Genomic DNA, 16,349 nt, shown 5'->3' with positions numbered 1-16,349 from the left:
TTACCAACATTTTGGTTAATTGTGCAGCCCGAATCTACAGTCACCTACTCCTGCTCAAATGTGATTGGTCCGACAGATTCTTATGATCTTAGTCTCAGATTTACTTATAAAAATATATATATATATAAACACATCTACAGGCAAGAAGTGTTTTGCTTTATCAAACAACAGGCACCTTTCCTTGTTTGTGTCCTTAAACATATTTGGATATGTGAAGCTTTCACACAAACCCCCACCTTGAGTTTTATTTTGTTAAACAGAATAAGCAGCCTTATGCTACAACACTGTGGCACTAGAATCCAGTCAGTATGTATATTTGGCGTTTCCATCCACACCAATTAAACACTTTTTATGCAGCGAGCCGGAGAGAGAGACTGAGTTGTTGTCAAGTGTTTCTCTGCTTCTTATCATTCAGTCTGCGAAAACACTTCTCAGTGGAGCCTTTGATGCCCTGCTGCTTTTTAAGTGCACTTGGAAAAATAACACTCAGCACTCACTCTCTCTTGACAGAAACCTGGAGCAGAAGCCACACACACACACACACACACTTTAGCTCATTGTTTCATGATGAAAATTATTGTGTTTCCAGTGTTTAAGAGATCCATTGTAATCAATAGTAATCAATCCAAAAGTCAATTCACTTAATAATGTCCTTTCAAAGCACAAATGCCATGATTTAGTAGATGGCAGTTCCATGGTTTAATATTTGGTTTAACATGGATATGTAAATATATATCAGGGGAAGGTTAAATGTGAGTGATTTTGGAGCACTCTCTCCAGAATTAAGAGCTGTATGCAGGTTCAACATCTCATACTGTGAAGCAGCTTGTGTTAATAGAGTTGCCAGTTCGTAAGTCTGTGCTATTAGAGGGTCACTTCACCCACGGACAAACACACATACACAATGTGCCCACAGCATTTAAAAAATACAGTGGAAATCAAAAGCAACTAGTCCTGTCTCAGTTGTCAACAGTTTTTTATCGGAAAAACTGCAGCAAAGAATCAAACCGTTTATGTACCCAGAAAGTAATATTTACTATAGTTTAGCTTGCAGCCAATCATTGCAAGCTCACTTTTTTAATGAGACATTTCAACAAATTAAGATTACCAGGGCCAATCAGAGAAAGTGCCGCAGTTAACGATGTAACCGGCCAATCAGGGACTGCATTGTAGATGATGAGGTAAAATATATGCAACAATGGTGGCAAACAAAAGAACCAGTGCTAATGCTAGAGTTTACTGGATGCAGAGACATTTTCACAGTTCTACCAGCTGTAAAGGGCATAGCTTGTGTAATCCTTAACTGCTCATTTATCCCAAAATATGATATTTTATGACCCACCCTCCACTGCCTGTTGTGGTACACCGATTGGCTGAAGGAGTTTTTCTGTCAGGGCAATAACTCCTGCGTAGCTCCACCTGTTTGAAAAAGGGTAAATCTTTCCGTACCCAGAGCAAAAAAAAATGTTAACTCGTGTGATAGGCCTAGAGCCCGACCGATGTGGTATTTTTGAGGGCAAAGTTCACAGATATAGTGGCCGATATAGTAATTTTTTTTGAGCCGGCATAAAAAGACATTGTCAGCTAATTCTATAAAGAATAACTGAGAATATAAAGAATCAATAGTTAAACAGAATGCTTCCATTCATGTGACTGGCATCACTTTAATTGTATTTTTTTAAAGGATAACCATAACGTCACATGCTGGATGTTTTTATGACTTTTTCACTTTCAAAGTTCAGTTCAGTTTGGTTTGTTCTGGTCCGATTATATAAATGACCCGTGTGACTGCTCTGTGCGCTCCGTGACGGCTGAGATTAGTTGACAGCTTGTGAGCGTGTGAAGTCTGACGTACATGAGAGTTCAGACGAAGGCAGGTCACAGCGGCAAAGTCATAATGTTTTTTTGCAGACTCAGTCGGTTTTGGACAATGTGGCCATGAACTAACGAGTTCGCTCTCACACAAACACACACACTAAACATAAAGGGAGCATATTAGAGCACTGCACCAAAACCCTCTGTGTGACCTTAGAGGACAGACATCACAATGACTGTCACTATTTTGCCGACTCATCACTTTTGGACACTGTAACAGCACGCAACAGAGAGAGAGACTCACATACAAATTCACTTTGTTGCAAGCTTGAGGAAAACATGACAAAAGTTTATTTTTGATCCAAAGAAAAGCACCAATTTAAATCTAAATACAATATATTTTAATAGCATAAATGTGTAATGACTGCGTGTGTGGGCTTTTCACTTACAGAGACAGATCCGAGTTGGCACTAACCCCACAGCTATACTCCAGTGTTAAATAAAATATAAAGTACGATGCCTTAATGGCAACTCTCCAGAGAAGGTGAGCTGGCATGTGTGTCTGTGTGTGTGCGTGGGAGTGCACGCCTACGTGTGCTATAAAGGGTGAAAGTCTCTATCTGGGTCGCATCACATGGGACACAAGACATTGAGTAACGTTGAGCCTTATTCTTTTTAACAATGAATGATACTGATGCTGGTTCATGTGGAGGAAACAGGGGGAGTAGCTTTTACAACACTGGAACTCCATTCACAGTTTCTGCAGATCACTGAAGACGGATTTATTGAAAGGGAGCTTTTATTTTGTGATGGTTTTAAGATGAATGTGTCTGTGGTTATCTTTAAAATTGATCTAATCACATAAAACCTTATTTTTATATATAATAATTCATTACGTCTCTCAGTTTACTGAGTTGAACTTGTTATCGCTAATAAAAAATGTAATGATACTAAGTAAACCTGCACAACCAATGTGTAAAGATTCAAATTGACGAGACAAAAAATGTATTGTGATGCTCTTTTTAAACAGGAGAGGGTGTTTTCTTCTTTTTATATCAATATTGTGCTGAATGTGGGCAGTTTAGGACCAAAACAAACGGTTCAAGACCACTAGCAAAAGGGGGTCTCGGTCTGTTGAACAAAATCCGACCCAGTTACAGGAAATTAACCAGAACCGAGCAGATTAGCTACCTGCGCACAGATTCTGAGAGATTTACACAGAGTGACTGACTCTGACTTCTGCTTCAAACGGCTGCTGAGCAAAGTGCGACACCTTATAGTATACTTTGCTATAAAAGTCGGCTCAGGTGTTTGACTTAATATCAAACCAGTTTGAAAATCTTGACCCTGGTCCAACCCTAGTCGTCTGTAAGCATTGTTGTTGTTTAACAAAGTAATTGGGTCTACACAACTGGATATTAATGACTTGACAACAAATCAGGGTAATATTGCCGGGGAAGATTGAAGAAGTTTTACGAAATGCATTAACCATTGAGTCATTATCCATTTACATTTAGTCATTTAGCAGACACTTTTATCCAAAGCGACTTACAGAAGAAGGGGAATAATCAAGGTATAGTGCAATAAAAGCCATTAGTGCAGCAATAAGTGCTAGTGACAATTCTTTAAGGAGTAGAATTGTGGTGAGGTGCTACAAGAGAAGGTCCTCTCTGAAGAGTTGGGTCTTCAGGAGTTTTTTTAAAGGTAGAGAGGGACGTCCCTGCTCTGGTAAGAACTGGTAGTGCGTTCCACCAATGGGGAACAAGAAACGCAAAGAGTCTGGATTGCCTTGGGTGGAAGAGCAAGGCGCCGTTCATTGGGAGAGTGCAGCGGTCGTGAGGTAGCATATGCCTGAATCAGGGCGTTCAAGTGGCTGACAACTTTGTAGGCCAGCATTAGAGGTTTGAATTTGATGCGGGCTGCAAAAGGTAGCAGGTTATCCTTAACCACTCATCCAAACTTGGATCGTGGGGGGCTGGAGCCAGTCTCAGCTGACACTGGGTGCATCTTAGACCCTGGACAGGTCACCAAACTATCGCTGACACAGAGAGACAGACAACCATTCACACTCTGCAGGAAATATCTTCTTTAACCATAATATATATGGTATAATACAGTCGCTCAACAAAATAAACTGTAGTAAGAAAGCAAGTTTAAATTGCTTCTTCCTGAATCACACATACACACTGATGCACACACACACACGCACACACACACAAACACACACACACACTAAACAAAGCTGTATTTCAGCCGTCCCAGAGGACATTCACTAAATAGTGCAATTCAGATGGAAAACAGCAACAAATCCTGAGTCAGCAAATTCTCCCTTCAAGTCCATATTTCAACACCAACTACTGTGTGTATTACATATAAACACACAAACACATACACAGTAAAACTCTCAGGGAGAGAGTTCATGCAATATGTTTACTTTAATTAAAGTGAGAGTGACAGCTAAATGGTGCTATAAATCTATGAGTCTGGCTGCAGGATGCTGCTGGGAACTTGCACACGTACAATACATACTGCCGTTCTTCTTTGCATTCCCACAGTGTGTGTGTGGTTAAGCAAGATATTGTCTCATTAGCTAATTGCCTCACATGACAAACAGACATAATGCAAATGCCAGGATTCTGAGCTACAGTTTGCAATTGCTTTCATTTAAATTGTCAACACAAAATCACTGAGACTGGCATTACAGCAGGAAATAAGGGAAAACACTGTCAAAAGCCATTAAAATACAATTTTCATCATGTTTTAGGAACAAACTGTTGTTTAAATCAAGGTATGAATGATATATAGACAACTCCTCTGTAAAGCTTCAGAGCCTTCAGAATATAGTTAGGAATAAAACTGGTAAGTTTGGGGTCTATAAGTGGAGCTGAAGTTGAGATTTATGAGGAAAAAACTAATTTTGAGAAAACAGCCTTTAAAGATCTTTACACATTCTTAATGGAAATGACTATTTGAAGGCAAAATATTGAATCTAATTTACAGCAACAACAATATAGAATATGTAAAACACATAATATTGTGCAGGAGAGTGGAATCGTTCTAAAGATGCCTGTGATGACGAGGTTTAGACATTCATGATATATATGCTGCAATAGAACACTAACTTCTTGTGAATTTAGGAGAAATCTACAAAATTTTGCATATTTTCTTTCCACTATTCTGAAATAAGACATATTATGGGAGAAAATAGCCCCAAAGTACAGATAAAGTATGCATAAACATGCAGTATTATATTTTGCAGTAACATTAGTTGATTTATTTACTTCAAAAGAGCATTAAACTTGCAGTCTGACAATCCACATGAAAAGAAGGGGTTTGAAACTGCAGGGCAATATGAGTGAGAAGGTTAATATCCCTGCTTATTTATCACAAGAGTGCACGTGTTCACTCAGAGCCAGCTAGTCTAGCTTCAAGCCAATTCATCAAATAAGCAAAGAGGAGCACAATATGAAAAAGGAATGAAAGCAGAAACCCAAAGCCCAGAGGACACACAGAAAAAACAACCAGCCGTGTGCCACATTTTTTATATACTGCAGGCAGTGGCGTGTTGGCAGGCAGTGAAAAGAAGCCATGGAAATGTTGTAGTTAGTAAAACTGTTGTTGCAAATTAGTTCTTTTACCTGTGCCAATACGTCAATATTGAGGTTTTTCCACCTTTAATCTACAAGATTAGAGGTTTGTGTTGGGTGTTAAAGTCTTACTGGCTGCAGTGTTTTCCCAGAGATTACTTGTTGATCACACACAGCAGAAAGAGGATGCCTTTTTCTTGAAATGATTGTTGTTAAAGTACAAACTACCTCCCACCCTTTTCTGTTTATATGTTGAATCATTGTTATATCAGTCAGTGATGAGGAGAAAAACAGACATTTGTGTGTCAGAAAATGCCACTTAGCCCTAATGCTCTCAAGGAGATATTTACAACTCAAACAAGTCTGATTCTGTACTTTATCTGCCCGTCTCCTGCAAGCACAGATGCAATTTATACAATATTTTGTTGTGCATTTGTGGTTGAGGTTCTTGTAGGCAGTCCCCAGACACCACTCAGCTCCAAACAACACAAACAATGCTTTGTAATCACTCAAACAAGTAAAAAAAATGACTGTTAAGCATTCAGGAACAAAGAGGAGACACAGCATTAATGTCTTTGACCTCATCTCATCACTTTTCACTGCTGACTGTCTGTGGTTACTCAAATATGTACTTTGCGTCACCACAGAGTGATGTTAATGTATAGAGAAATGCAGCAAAGGACATAATGAATATGTTATATTATGCAGGCTCTCAGTACTGTGTTAATAGGCTTGTTGATGCATCTTAGAGTTAATGGTAGCAGGGCAGAGTTGACTCTTCTAAAAACTTTTCTAAACACTTTCCACTTGCACAGCAACATAAACAACAAAAAACGAATTATGTTGCTTGCAACTGCAACTCAGCATCCTCAGTTACAAAGTATTGTATTAAGCCCACATGTTAAACATGATATAATGTTCCTTTATAATACATTTGACAGTCACATTTACAGCCCAAAGATGCACAGATCGAACAACGGGACGAAAATCACCTGGTCCTTAAACTGTGGATATTAAGGCATGGTCTCCAAGAATTATCCTCCTGTTTTTGTATTGAAAGAAGTATCGAGTGTTGTGTTGAAGTTTATAATCTTCGTATTGTGACAAACAGGTATGGTCTGCGTTTTCAGATTGCAGCCAAGTGAATGTTGGCTTTGTTGGGTCACAGTTGTTTAACTTGCTTGAGCCACTTTCTACTGGCCAGTTGAAAGAAGGTACCAAGTCATTGTTTCTAAAGTCACAGGTAAGTGACTTTTTTTCACTCAAGTCCCAAGTCCTAAACTTTAAGTTTTGAGTCTGAGACAAGTTATAGTACATGGTCAACAAATGTAGTGGTAACAACAGATCAACGATGGTTTAAATTGACAAGAACCAGACGTTTGACTGAACTTATGTATAGAAAAAGTAGTGCTGACATTGCACTTTCATAGAAGTGTATGGGGGAAGGTAGTGTGTTCAAGTCAAAGTGAAGTCACAAGTCATCGTGAATGTCTAAGTTTCCAGTCTTTTTCTATTTTGTCAAGTCTAAAGTTACACAACTCAAGTCCACACCTGGTTGCTGTAGTAGTCTACTGTTCCTGGTGAAGTTCCCTTGAGCAAGACAGCCCACTGACCAATGATAAAACAACATGTTTTATAAGAACCTAAAACTTTGCATATTTATAACTACAAATTTCATTAGTCAGTTATTTTTAAGACTACTTACTTAATATTAGGGCTATAACCATAGTTATTATTTTATCATCTAGTCCATCAATAACTTTTTCACTTCACTATATATGACAAAGGCCCTTTACAATTTATTATAAAGACCCAAATGACAAAAATAAATAAATTAGGAAGTTGTGTTGACATTCCACTTAAACAAGTAGTAAATTATTAGAATTGTCAACAAGCCTTGAGGCTTCTTCTAAATGCACAAAAATCTGTCATCTTTTAGTTCCAACCTCATAAAACTTCCACATGAAAAACATATCTGACTGGCCCGAATGAGGCCTGCTGTCACCCTCTAAAAACTGTCATGAGGCTATGAGGCCAACTTTTTGATGCAATGTCAATACGCCAATAATGTAAACAACGTCCATTTCCTGTTGCAATGCCAATGTCAATCTCTGCCCTGCTCTCACACAGAGTGGAGGGAAAATCTGGTGGAGAACAAAGCAAACTCTGTGTCCTGTGCCCTCTGGAGAGCATGACTAAGAGAATCAAACAGCCTGAATCTCACTCTTATTAGCCTGGAACTGTGACAGACGGGACACAAATCCAACTTTAGAAGGTGGACATGTGCACCAATCTAGCCATTGGACATAATAAACAGCTCACATGAATGAAAAAGTTGCACTAAGCATGGTTGGAGCCCTAAAGTAGAAGCTCTGGATCACAGCATCACATCCAGTCTTCAGATGCAGTCACAACACTCGTTCCTGCTCCCCTAGTATGCACTGAATATCCACAGTGGAAGTCTAAATAAGGCCATGTGCTGTTTAATCATGCAGGTTACTGGAGCCTGAACGGGTCTGCATGCTGCATTAGACTTGATTTTCTGCAGCATCTCTGCCACGCACTGCACGCAGGCACTCTTTCTCGCACGCACTGCCACTGTAGTCAGTTTCTGTGCTAATAAGTTATCATTCCCCCAAAACCACCTCCTGCTGCCCCCCCACCACACACCCTCCCCTCCCTGTAGTGCACTCACTTGCTGCACAACTGCGATTGCAGAGAAACACCAGCAAGCAGTCGAACAGTGCAGTCTGGAGAGGGGATACACACACACACACACACACACACACACACTCACACTCCTGCGTGGAGGCACACGCACAGAAATGCAATAAAGTCTTTCTCTAGCACCCCCAAACGCGCACGTACACACGCAGAAAGCAAGAGAGGAGACACACACACACACACACACACACACACACACAACAAACTCACCAGTTGGGTTCTTGTTTTTCTTGAGGCTCCTGCCACAAAGACACTGCAGCATATGCGATCCTTTGCTGAAAATGTTGTTCCAAATAAACCGCATGGATTTGGCCGAGACGGGGGAGGAGGAGGAAGAGGAGGAGGTGGAGGAAGAGGAGGTGGGGGACGAGAGGCGCTCCGGATGCGGCAGCCTAAAATTCACCCACCGCATGGGGGCTGGTCCGCCCCCCTGTTTGCATGCCAGCAGAGCCGGCCAGCTGTTGGGCTCAGTTCGGCGGTGCTTTGGCCCCCCAATCTGCACCATAGACAAGAATATGAGCAGGAAGCCCGGCTCGTCGCCCGGTTTCTCGCCCGGTTCCTCCACAAGCCCAGAGACCAGCACGTATTCCGCGTCGACGTCGTCCCCGTGCGGCAGGAAAAGAGCAACCGCTGCGGCGCTTTTCTCCGCGGTCTCCGCCTCTGGCTGCCCCAGCGGCCGGTGGTCCTCAGCGGCGGAGGATAGGTCGCTGCTGCTGCCGCCCGGCCGCCGCGGCGTGAAAAGCCCCCGAGCGCTCCTCTTCAAATGGCGTCGTCTGCCGCGCGGCGCGGGGAGAGGAGCGGCAGCGGCGGACAGGCATGCGGCGGCGCTAGCGTGAAGTCGGCGGTACGCGGCAGCTGTCGGCTTCTGCACAAAAAACCATTGCATATTAGTGGGGATCGCAGGGGTCGGTGCGTCCGTCCGTCCGGGAGGGAAGGAGGAGGGGAGGGGTGCGGATACCGGGTGTCCGTCAGCAAGTCGGTGGCATCCCTGTACCAGCAGGCTACAGCAGACAAGTACTGCAGCAGGGGGGCTCCTTTCCAAACACACACACACACTCGCTCAGACACACACACTGCACTGGGTCTCTGGTCTGTGGTCAGTGGGAGCGCATGCTGCGCTGGACTGGACAGGTGAATCACTGCAGGGAATCTCTGCACTTATCCCACTCTGTGTTTTCCTCTTTAAAAAGTCCTTATGAATATTTGATCCGCGTTTCGGCCTCCACTTCTCAATAATCCATAAGCTCCAATGCGCCAAGATACTGCTGCTGTCTGTCTGTCTGTCTCCTCTTCCTCTCCTCTCTCCTCCTCCTCTTCCTCACCTTGCTGATGGAGAGAAGCTGCTGGACTGTGGCTCTGCTGTCTCCACTACTCCAGAAACTAGATGGAGAAGAAGAAGTAGGAGAAGGAGGAGACCGGGTCCGGGTCGTGGTCCTCTCGCGCTCCTCCGGTGTTTCAGCGTCTTCTTCAGCAGCGCTCGAGACGACCGACGGCCGGTGGGGCGCGAGGAGGTGCATTGACTATCTATACCCAACCAGCAACAAAGTGGGAGCAATTACACCAAACTCCTATTCCGGTTGACACCTTCAAAACAAAACATCGAAAAAAACTCTTGCTTGAGCACACTCTTATTTACATCTGGGGATTTCTCTCTTTTTCCCTTTCATGTAGCCTAGTATATATTTTTTCCTACATTTTACTTAATTTAATTTAAGTGCATTTGTGGCCATGTATTTTTATAAAACTGACCACACTATAATGTGTCTCTCCTTTTCTCTTTCATATAGCCTAGTCGGGCAACTTAAATGCTGGAGGGGGCCACAATTTTTCATCGACACTACCACAGGGCCACATATAGGACCGTGCACTTTAATCAGATATGATGAAACTGCAATTTTAAATATGTTTATAGAGCAGTAACTTAACATATTTCATGCTCAAATGCATGTATAGCAGAAAAATAGGAATACAAAACGTTTGAAGCAAATAAAAAAGAACCACTTACTGTGATTTTTTTTTCAGTGCAAGAACAGCAGACCAACATTAATTGCAAGAAGTAATTTTGTGCATTTTTACACTGCACTTTTAAGATTTTCAGGGCCACTTCAAGTGAGGATGAGGGCTGTATGTGGCCCCCGGGCCTCCAGTTGCCCATCCCTGGCCTAGTCTATATATTTTTTTCCTACATTTTTCTTTATTTAAGTGCAGTTTTGTCCATGTATTTTTATAAAACCTTGTTTTTTTAAATTGACCACACTTTCATTTACATCTGGGGATAATGTTTCTCTCTTTTCCTCAAAACAATATTTCATTTTATTTTCATATAGCCTAGTATATTTTTTGTGCATTCTTTTTATAAAACAGACAATTTAGCAAAGAAATACTGAGAAATGTGGGGTAAATCAAAACTAAAATCGAATCTGCTCATCTTCGAAACAGAATAAAAGCACATGTATCAGTAATAAAAAATAAACAAAAAATACAAAAGCCAACTATCAAGGAACTATTTGCAAAGTTTGCACTATTAATGTACGTGACTTTGTACCTGTAAAAGTCTGGTTTGCCCTCGACTTTTGTTTTGAAGGAACCTCACCTCCGGTTTGCCCGTGCAGCTTGATGCAGCTCTACTGAGAGCAGCTGCTTGCAGTTACGCAGACACGTGGTTCCCACACCGTCAGTATCTGGACTGACTGGATATAAATCGTAACCGGCAAGATTTGGGGAAGGGGGGTGCCGAGGTGGCGTCACTAATATGGGAACGAGATCACCACAAACCTTTGTCTCTTTTTACTGCTGTTTTACGAGCGCGCCCTGGTTTGTATCAGATAGGCGTTGCTCCAAACTCCGTTAGAAAATCTGGCACTTTAATGCCGCCTTCTCTGTCGACAAATGCACACACCTGTTGCACGACTCTCTCCAACACTGGGTTCTTCTGGCCACTTCGGCTACAGAAACGGTTTATGACACAGCACGCAATCTGAATTAATCTTTTAGAATTGACTGTTTTTTCCGCATTTTTTGATTATTTTTATTAAATGATTAGAGTTGAAATAACGCTGAATTAAGGGCTGCTTGGTGTATTTCATATGTACTGAAAAGAAATTATTAAAAGCTTGCCTCGGCTGTGCAGACAGTGTTATTGCGGGTTGAAACGCAGCTGAAAAATCCTGCAGTGTTTTCAGAGGAGCGAGCTGGCGCTGTCCATAGTGCTGAATCCACAGGAGCTCACAAGTGGACAGCTGAGTTATCCTGGTGAGCATTCATGCACTGGGAAAATGTAAAGCTATCTTTTTGCAGAGGAATAATGCGTTTATTATATTATTTTTATAATTTAATCATCTGTTTACTCCATGTCCATTGCTTAAATGCATTTTTATTTTTGTCTGAAGGTAATTTCCTTGTTTATTTGTGTTATTTTATTAAGCACAAGTCTGCAATGTTTTTTATATTAAAATGTTCTACTAAATAAAGTTTAAAAAATGTTAATCATACATGCAGGGGCGCCTCTAGGGATATTGGGCCCCATGTGATACAAATGATAATATATCCTGAAATATAATAATATTCATTATAACATCAAAACTCATCAAAATGAGTTTTTCTTATGCTCTGAGCCATGCATCTCAACTTCAGCTCCACTTACAGACACAAATCTTACCAGTTTTATTCCTAACTATATTCTGAAGGTTTTTTTCAACGGGGTTTGTCTATATATAATCATATTGTGATTTGTAGAGCATTTTGTTCCTAAAATTTGTGACATAAATTGACTTTTTATGGATCTTGACAGTAATTCCTGATTTATGAAATGATAAAAGGAGATATCCCAATTTCCTTTTGTAAAAAAGCTTTGTATCTAATATATCGACAAAATAAAATAATTTTGAAATCAGCTTTATCCAATGTTCAGATTTATGTCCTGGAAATATATGCCAATTAGTGCATATTTAATCAGTCCACACCTCATTTGCATATCTTAACATACAAATTCAGAAAACTTGTAATGCAAAAAAACATTGTCTTAATAAAAATTACAAACTGGGGAAGTTTCATGGTGATATCTATAAGTTAAAAAATGACCCTATCCACCTGTTGTGTCCCTTAATACTAATAACTAGCTTTCTGATTTATCCTCATTCTACTACAACATGAGTTATAGAGTCTCAAATGCTTTAACTGAACTTACAGAGAAACACACAATGAAGTCCCTTAGAGCATTTTCTTAGAGCCTTTTAAAACACACCATCCATTCTCTAGATAGGTTTGTGGCTCATTTGCCTGTGATTCAGTCCATTTCTTAAGCTAAACCCTCAAAACAGCAGTTTTACTGAGGAACGGGAAACGACTTTCATGTCTAAAGTGCCTTTGATGTTTGCAGCGTAATAAAGTCCTCTCTCTGCGCTGGTAGAAATAAACCTGAGGAAATTAAACATAGCAAGAAGCTGTGCACTCACAACAAGAAGTCGACTGTGAAATGTCTTATCAGGTAAGGTTCAGGTATGTGTTTAAAACTATACAATCTCCATTAATATATACGTTTCATTATATCAAAAAGGTACCACAACTATTTAAAAAAGGTTCCTTAAACAATATTGGCATTGTCATCACATTATAATTTTCTTCTGATAGAAATATAACATATTTTAAATAAATGTTCAATATAATTAAACCAACAGGAGAGAGGGGTCCTAGTTGCCACCTGCATTAAAAAGAAGAGGAGGAATATAAGAGGTCTGTATTATGGAACTGGATAGTATGGCACCACTCAGCCTGTGGTCACTCCCAGTAATAAAGCAAAAATTCCCCCTGCAACCCAAAAATGATTTCCCCAGACACCATTATTGTAAATGATCCTCTGTAAAACTGTTGGCAGGATGAGTAGGGTGAATTATGTCTCTATTATGAATCATCTAGTATGAATTTTTGATCCATGGAGGTTTTATAGATGTGGCGTCATCACAATGTCTACGGGCCAATCAAGTTCTAAAAATACATCAATGAGTCTACTAGTGAATAAGCAAAATGCTTATTTACATGTTTGCAACCTCTACTCACAAACTCTCCTGTCCTCTCCTCTCAGCTCTGTGTAAACTGCCTGCGGTTCTGTCTGATTTTCAGTGAACATTTGTCACGTGATCGTCCGTTTCAGCAGATTTAATTATGGCCTCACAGTGTCACAGAGGAGTGCAGAATTTAATGTTTTTAACAGGATCTAGTTATTCCAAACAGATAATTTTTGGTGATGTTTAAATGAGACATGTAGAATAAAGTGATTTTGAAAGAAATATCACAATTTTAAAGCTTCGTTTTGGCTCAATGGAAACCTTTGTTATCTATGTAATCTAAGAGCCGAAAGCGGAAAGGTCAAATTCCAACGATAATGCCCAATTTCACAGTATCTTTCTATGATAAACTGTTTATTTTTCGTGATTTTTTTTAAAGAAAACATACTTTTCAAACCTGGGTTGGTGGGGTTTAGAGGTTAATAATAGGTCTTGGATAGAGTCTGACAACAAGTAACTTAACAACTGTATCCACCAAGGACTCTTGTATTTCAGAGTGATCATTTCAAGCCATCTAAATCTGACAATCTGTCTTTATGATATGGTATTACTGGATGTTTGCAAGTGCTATTTTCTAAATTCTGCACCGCTACAAATGACTAACACCAAACTTCCTGGAATAGACATCACTCTCAGCTGCATTGCAGCATCTGCAAATGAGTCCAGGATAACGGTCCTCACAAACACCATGTCTCCTGCTCATTTAGTCATGTATAGTCTGACATTTAAATCAAAACAAGCACCACACACACACATAAGAGGTACACGTGACGCCTGGTACACTGTGTATGTGTCTTTTATATGCGGTAAGTAGTATAGCTGGAAGAGGACAAAAGAAAAATGAAAGGAGTGAGGGAACACAGAGAGAGGTGTGAGGGGAAGAAAACAAAATGGAAAAAGAAGGAAATGTGAGGAGATGTTAGCAGCCAGTGGGGATTCATAAAATAAACCAGAGACTTTCAGTTTCAATTAGAGCACTCAGGGAGATCATTTACACCAGAACAGCTCTACTCGTTTTTATCTGATTTCATTGGTGTAGCTAGAAAGTTCATGTCCCCATGAGAGCAATTCTGTCTCCAATAAAATGTTCATTCATTATTTAACATGAATGTTACCTGTTGCTTCTCTTCTCTACCACCATGGAGTATGCAATTGAAACATTTTATAGGTTTTATATGTTAAATAAATAAGTTTGTTGTTGTACTCACCTGTCTGAAAGTCCTCCTTCATACAGTCCACTGACCCTCTCTGGTCCCAGTGTAACCAGTCCACTCAGCTTCTCTGGTCCCAGTGTAACCAGTCCACTCAGCTTCTCTGGTCCCAGTGTAACCAGTCCACCTGGCCCTTCTGGTCCCAGTGTAACCAGTCAACTCAGCTTCTCTCGTCCCAGTGTAACCAGTCCACTTGGACTTTCTGGTCCCAGTGTAACCAGTCCACTTGGCCTTTCTGGTCCCAGTGTAACCAGTCCACTCAGCCTCTCTGGTCCCAGTGTAATCAGTCCACTCAGCCTTTCTGGTCCCAGTGTAACCAGTCCACTCAGCCTATCTGGTCCCAGTGTAACCAGTCCACTCAGCCTATCTGGTCCCAGTGTAACCAGTCAACCAGGGTCAACAGTTGGAGTTATTCCTATACAAGAAATATGAAAATAAAATATTGCTGATCTGAATATTATTAAACAAACCCTAACCCTAAACAAATGATAATTATAATAATAAATTAAGTTGCTCTTTCAGCTAACTTAATTTATGTATCTGTAATGTGTGTTTTCATTTACTCAAACAACAGAGGAATTAAAGTCACAAAACTTACTTTCAAACAATACATGCCATACCAGTCAACCTAATTAAGCATTATAAACTTAAAAACAGTCCATAAATAACTCACATCCATCCTGTCTTTGTTCTGGTTGGTGGTTTGGAGGGAAACAGTCTTGTGACACACCTGACTGAGGTAGAAGTTCTGTAGGTGGCTCCACCCCGCCAAAAAAATATTAGCATTTGCAATTAAGCTAGGACCAGCATGCACCTTGTTGAAGCGATGACGTAAACTACGTCACTTAGCGTGCTCGCCAGGTGCTGCGTCACTTTATTTTGATTCCGTAATTAAGGTACACACTGGCAACTTATTTGTAGATTAATCGTGGATACTATTATGTGTTATTTCTAACTTTTTCAAAAGTTTTGTTTGTTCCTAAAAACGTTTAATCATTAATGCAAATTAATTCAATTAAGGCCTGATTTTCATGTTTAAAAAAATAAACTGAGCTCACCTAAAACAAGAGCTTCAGCAAAAAAAAGCTATTAAAACTGTGTGCTCTAGATATGCTTTCATTTAAATCATTTTCTATGTATGTTCACCCCTGTCATGATTTATTTTGAATATATTTTCTTTTTTTTGGTAACTTTTTTTTTTTAATTCAAGTTTGTCCCTTTTCCCCTTTTATATATATTTATCTATGTATCTGTTTAAATCTAAGTGTTACTGCTTATTTATGTTTATTTATATTGCTTATTGTGCTGTGAACTGATCTCAAATTGTTTAAAAAGAAGAAAGATGAGCTTTTCAAAATAAAATGCCTTATTCATTCAAAAGCATGAATGGCATCTGTTTTACCTTCCCCTTATGAAATACTTTGTACTTTTTAAACATAACGTAAGTAACCTTAAATGTAAAACCTTTTTAGTTACTGTTGTTGGTTTGAATCCCATTTTTTTTTACCTTTTATTTTACAATTTACTTTAAAATTGAGTGGATTTATATCTGCTGCCAACAATCATCAATCAGAAGACAGCAGCCTTTGCTTCTGAGTGGCAGGTTTGAAGTGAATGCCTGTCGGACCATGTAGTGGACATCAGGCTATTGAGAGGTGGCTTAGCAGTAAGCCTGATGATGTATTGATCTGTTGGCTGCAGCTCCCACAGAAAAACATAAAATGGACTGCCTCCAGGGAATATCATGTAACTGCCCAGTTAGCCACAGAATAGACTGCAACACTAGTGCTGATGGACAAAAATATAATTAAAAAAATAGAAATTATTATCCTGTTTTGCAAGGCTTCATATTAAATCTGATCCACTGTGATTAAAAAAAATCATCATGATAAAATTCTTATCTCAGTCATAACAACCGAACCAACCCCATTTAAAAATCCTATTTGACC

General features: G+C 40.0%; 1 protein-coding gene across 1 annotated transcript in view; it reads right to left on the bottom strand.

Annotated features, from left to right (window-relative positions):
* Positions 1 to 8,619, bottom strand: part of LOC131962916 (fibroblast growth factor 14-like) — a 64,359-nt gene extending 55,740 nt beyond the window's left edge. Inside the window, exon 1 of the mRNA XM_059328020.1 lies at positions 8,337 to 8,619. Coding sequence (XP_059184003.1) covers positions 8,337 to 8,538 — 202 coding nt within the window. The 5' untranslated portion in view covers positions 8,539 to 8,619. The remainder of the gene's footprint in view (positions 1 to 8,336) is intronic.
* Between the last annotated feature and the right edge of the window lie 7,730 nt (positions 8,620 to 16,349).

Source organism: Centropristis striata, chromosome 24, assembly GCF_030273125.1.
Source record: "Centropristis striata isolate RG_2023a ecotype Rhode Island chromosome 24, C.striata_1.0, whole genome shotgun sequence".
Taxonomy (NCBI): Eukaryota; Metazoa; Chordata; class Actinopteri; order Perciformes; family Serranidae; genus Centropristis; species Centropristis striata.
Note: the sequence above shows the minus strand (reverse complement) of the source record. Positions and strands in the feature narration are given on the sequence as shown.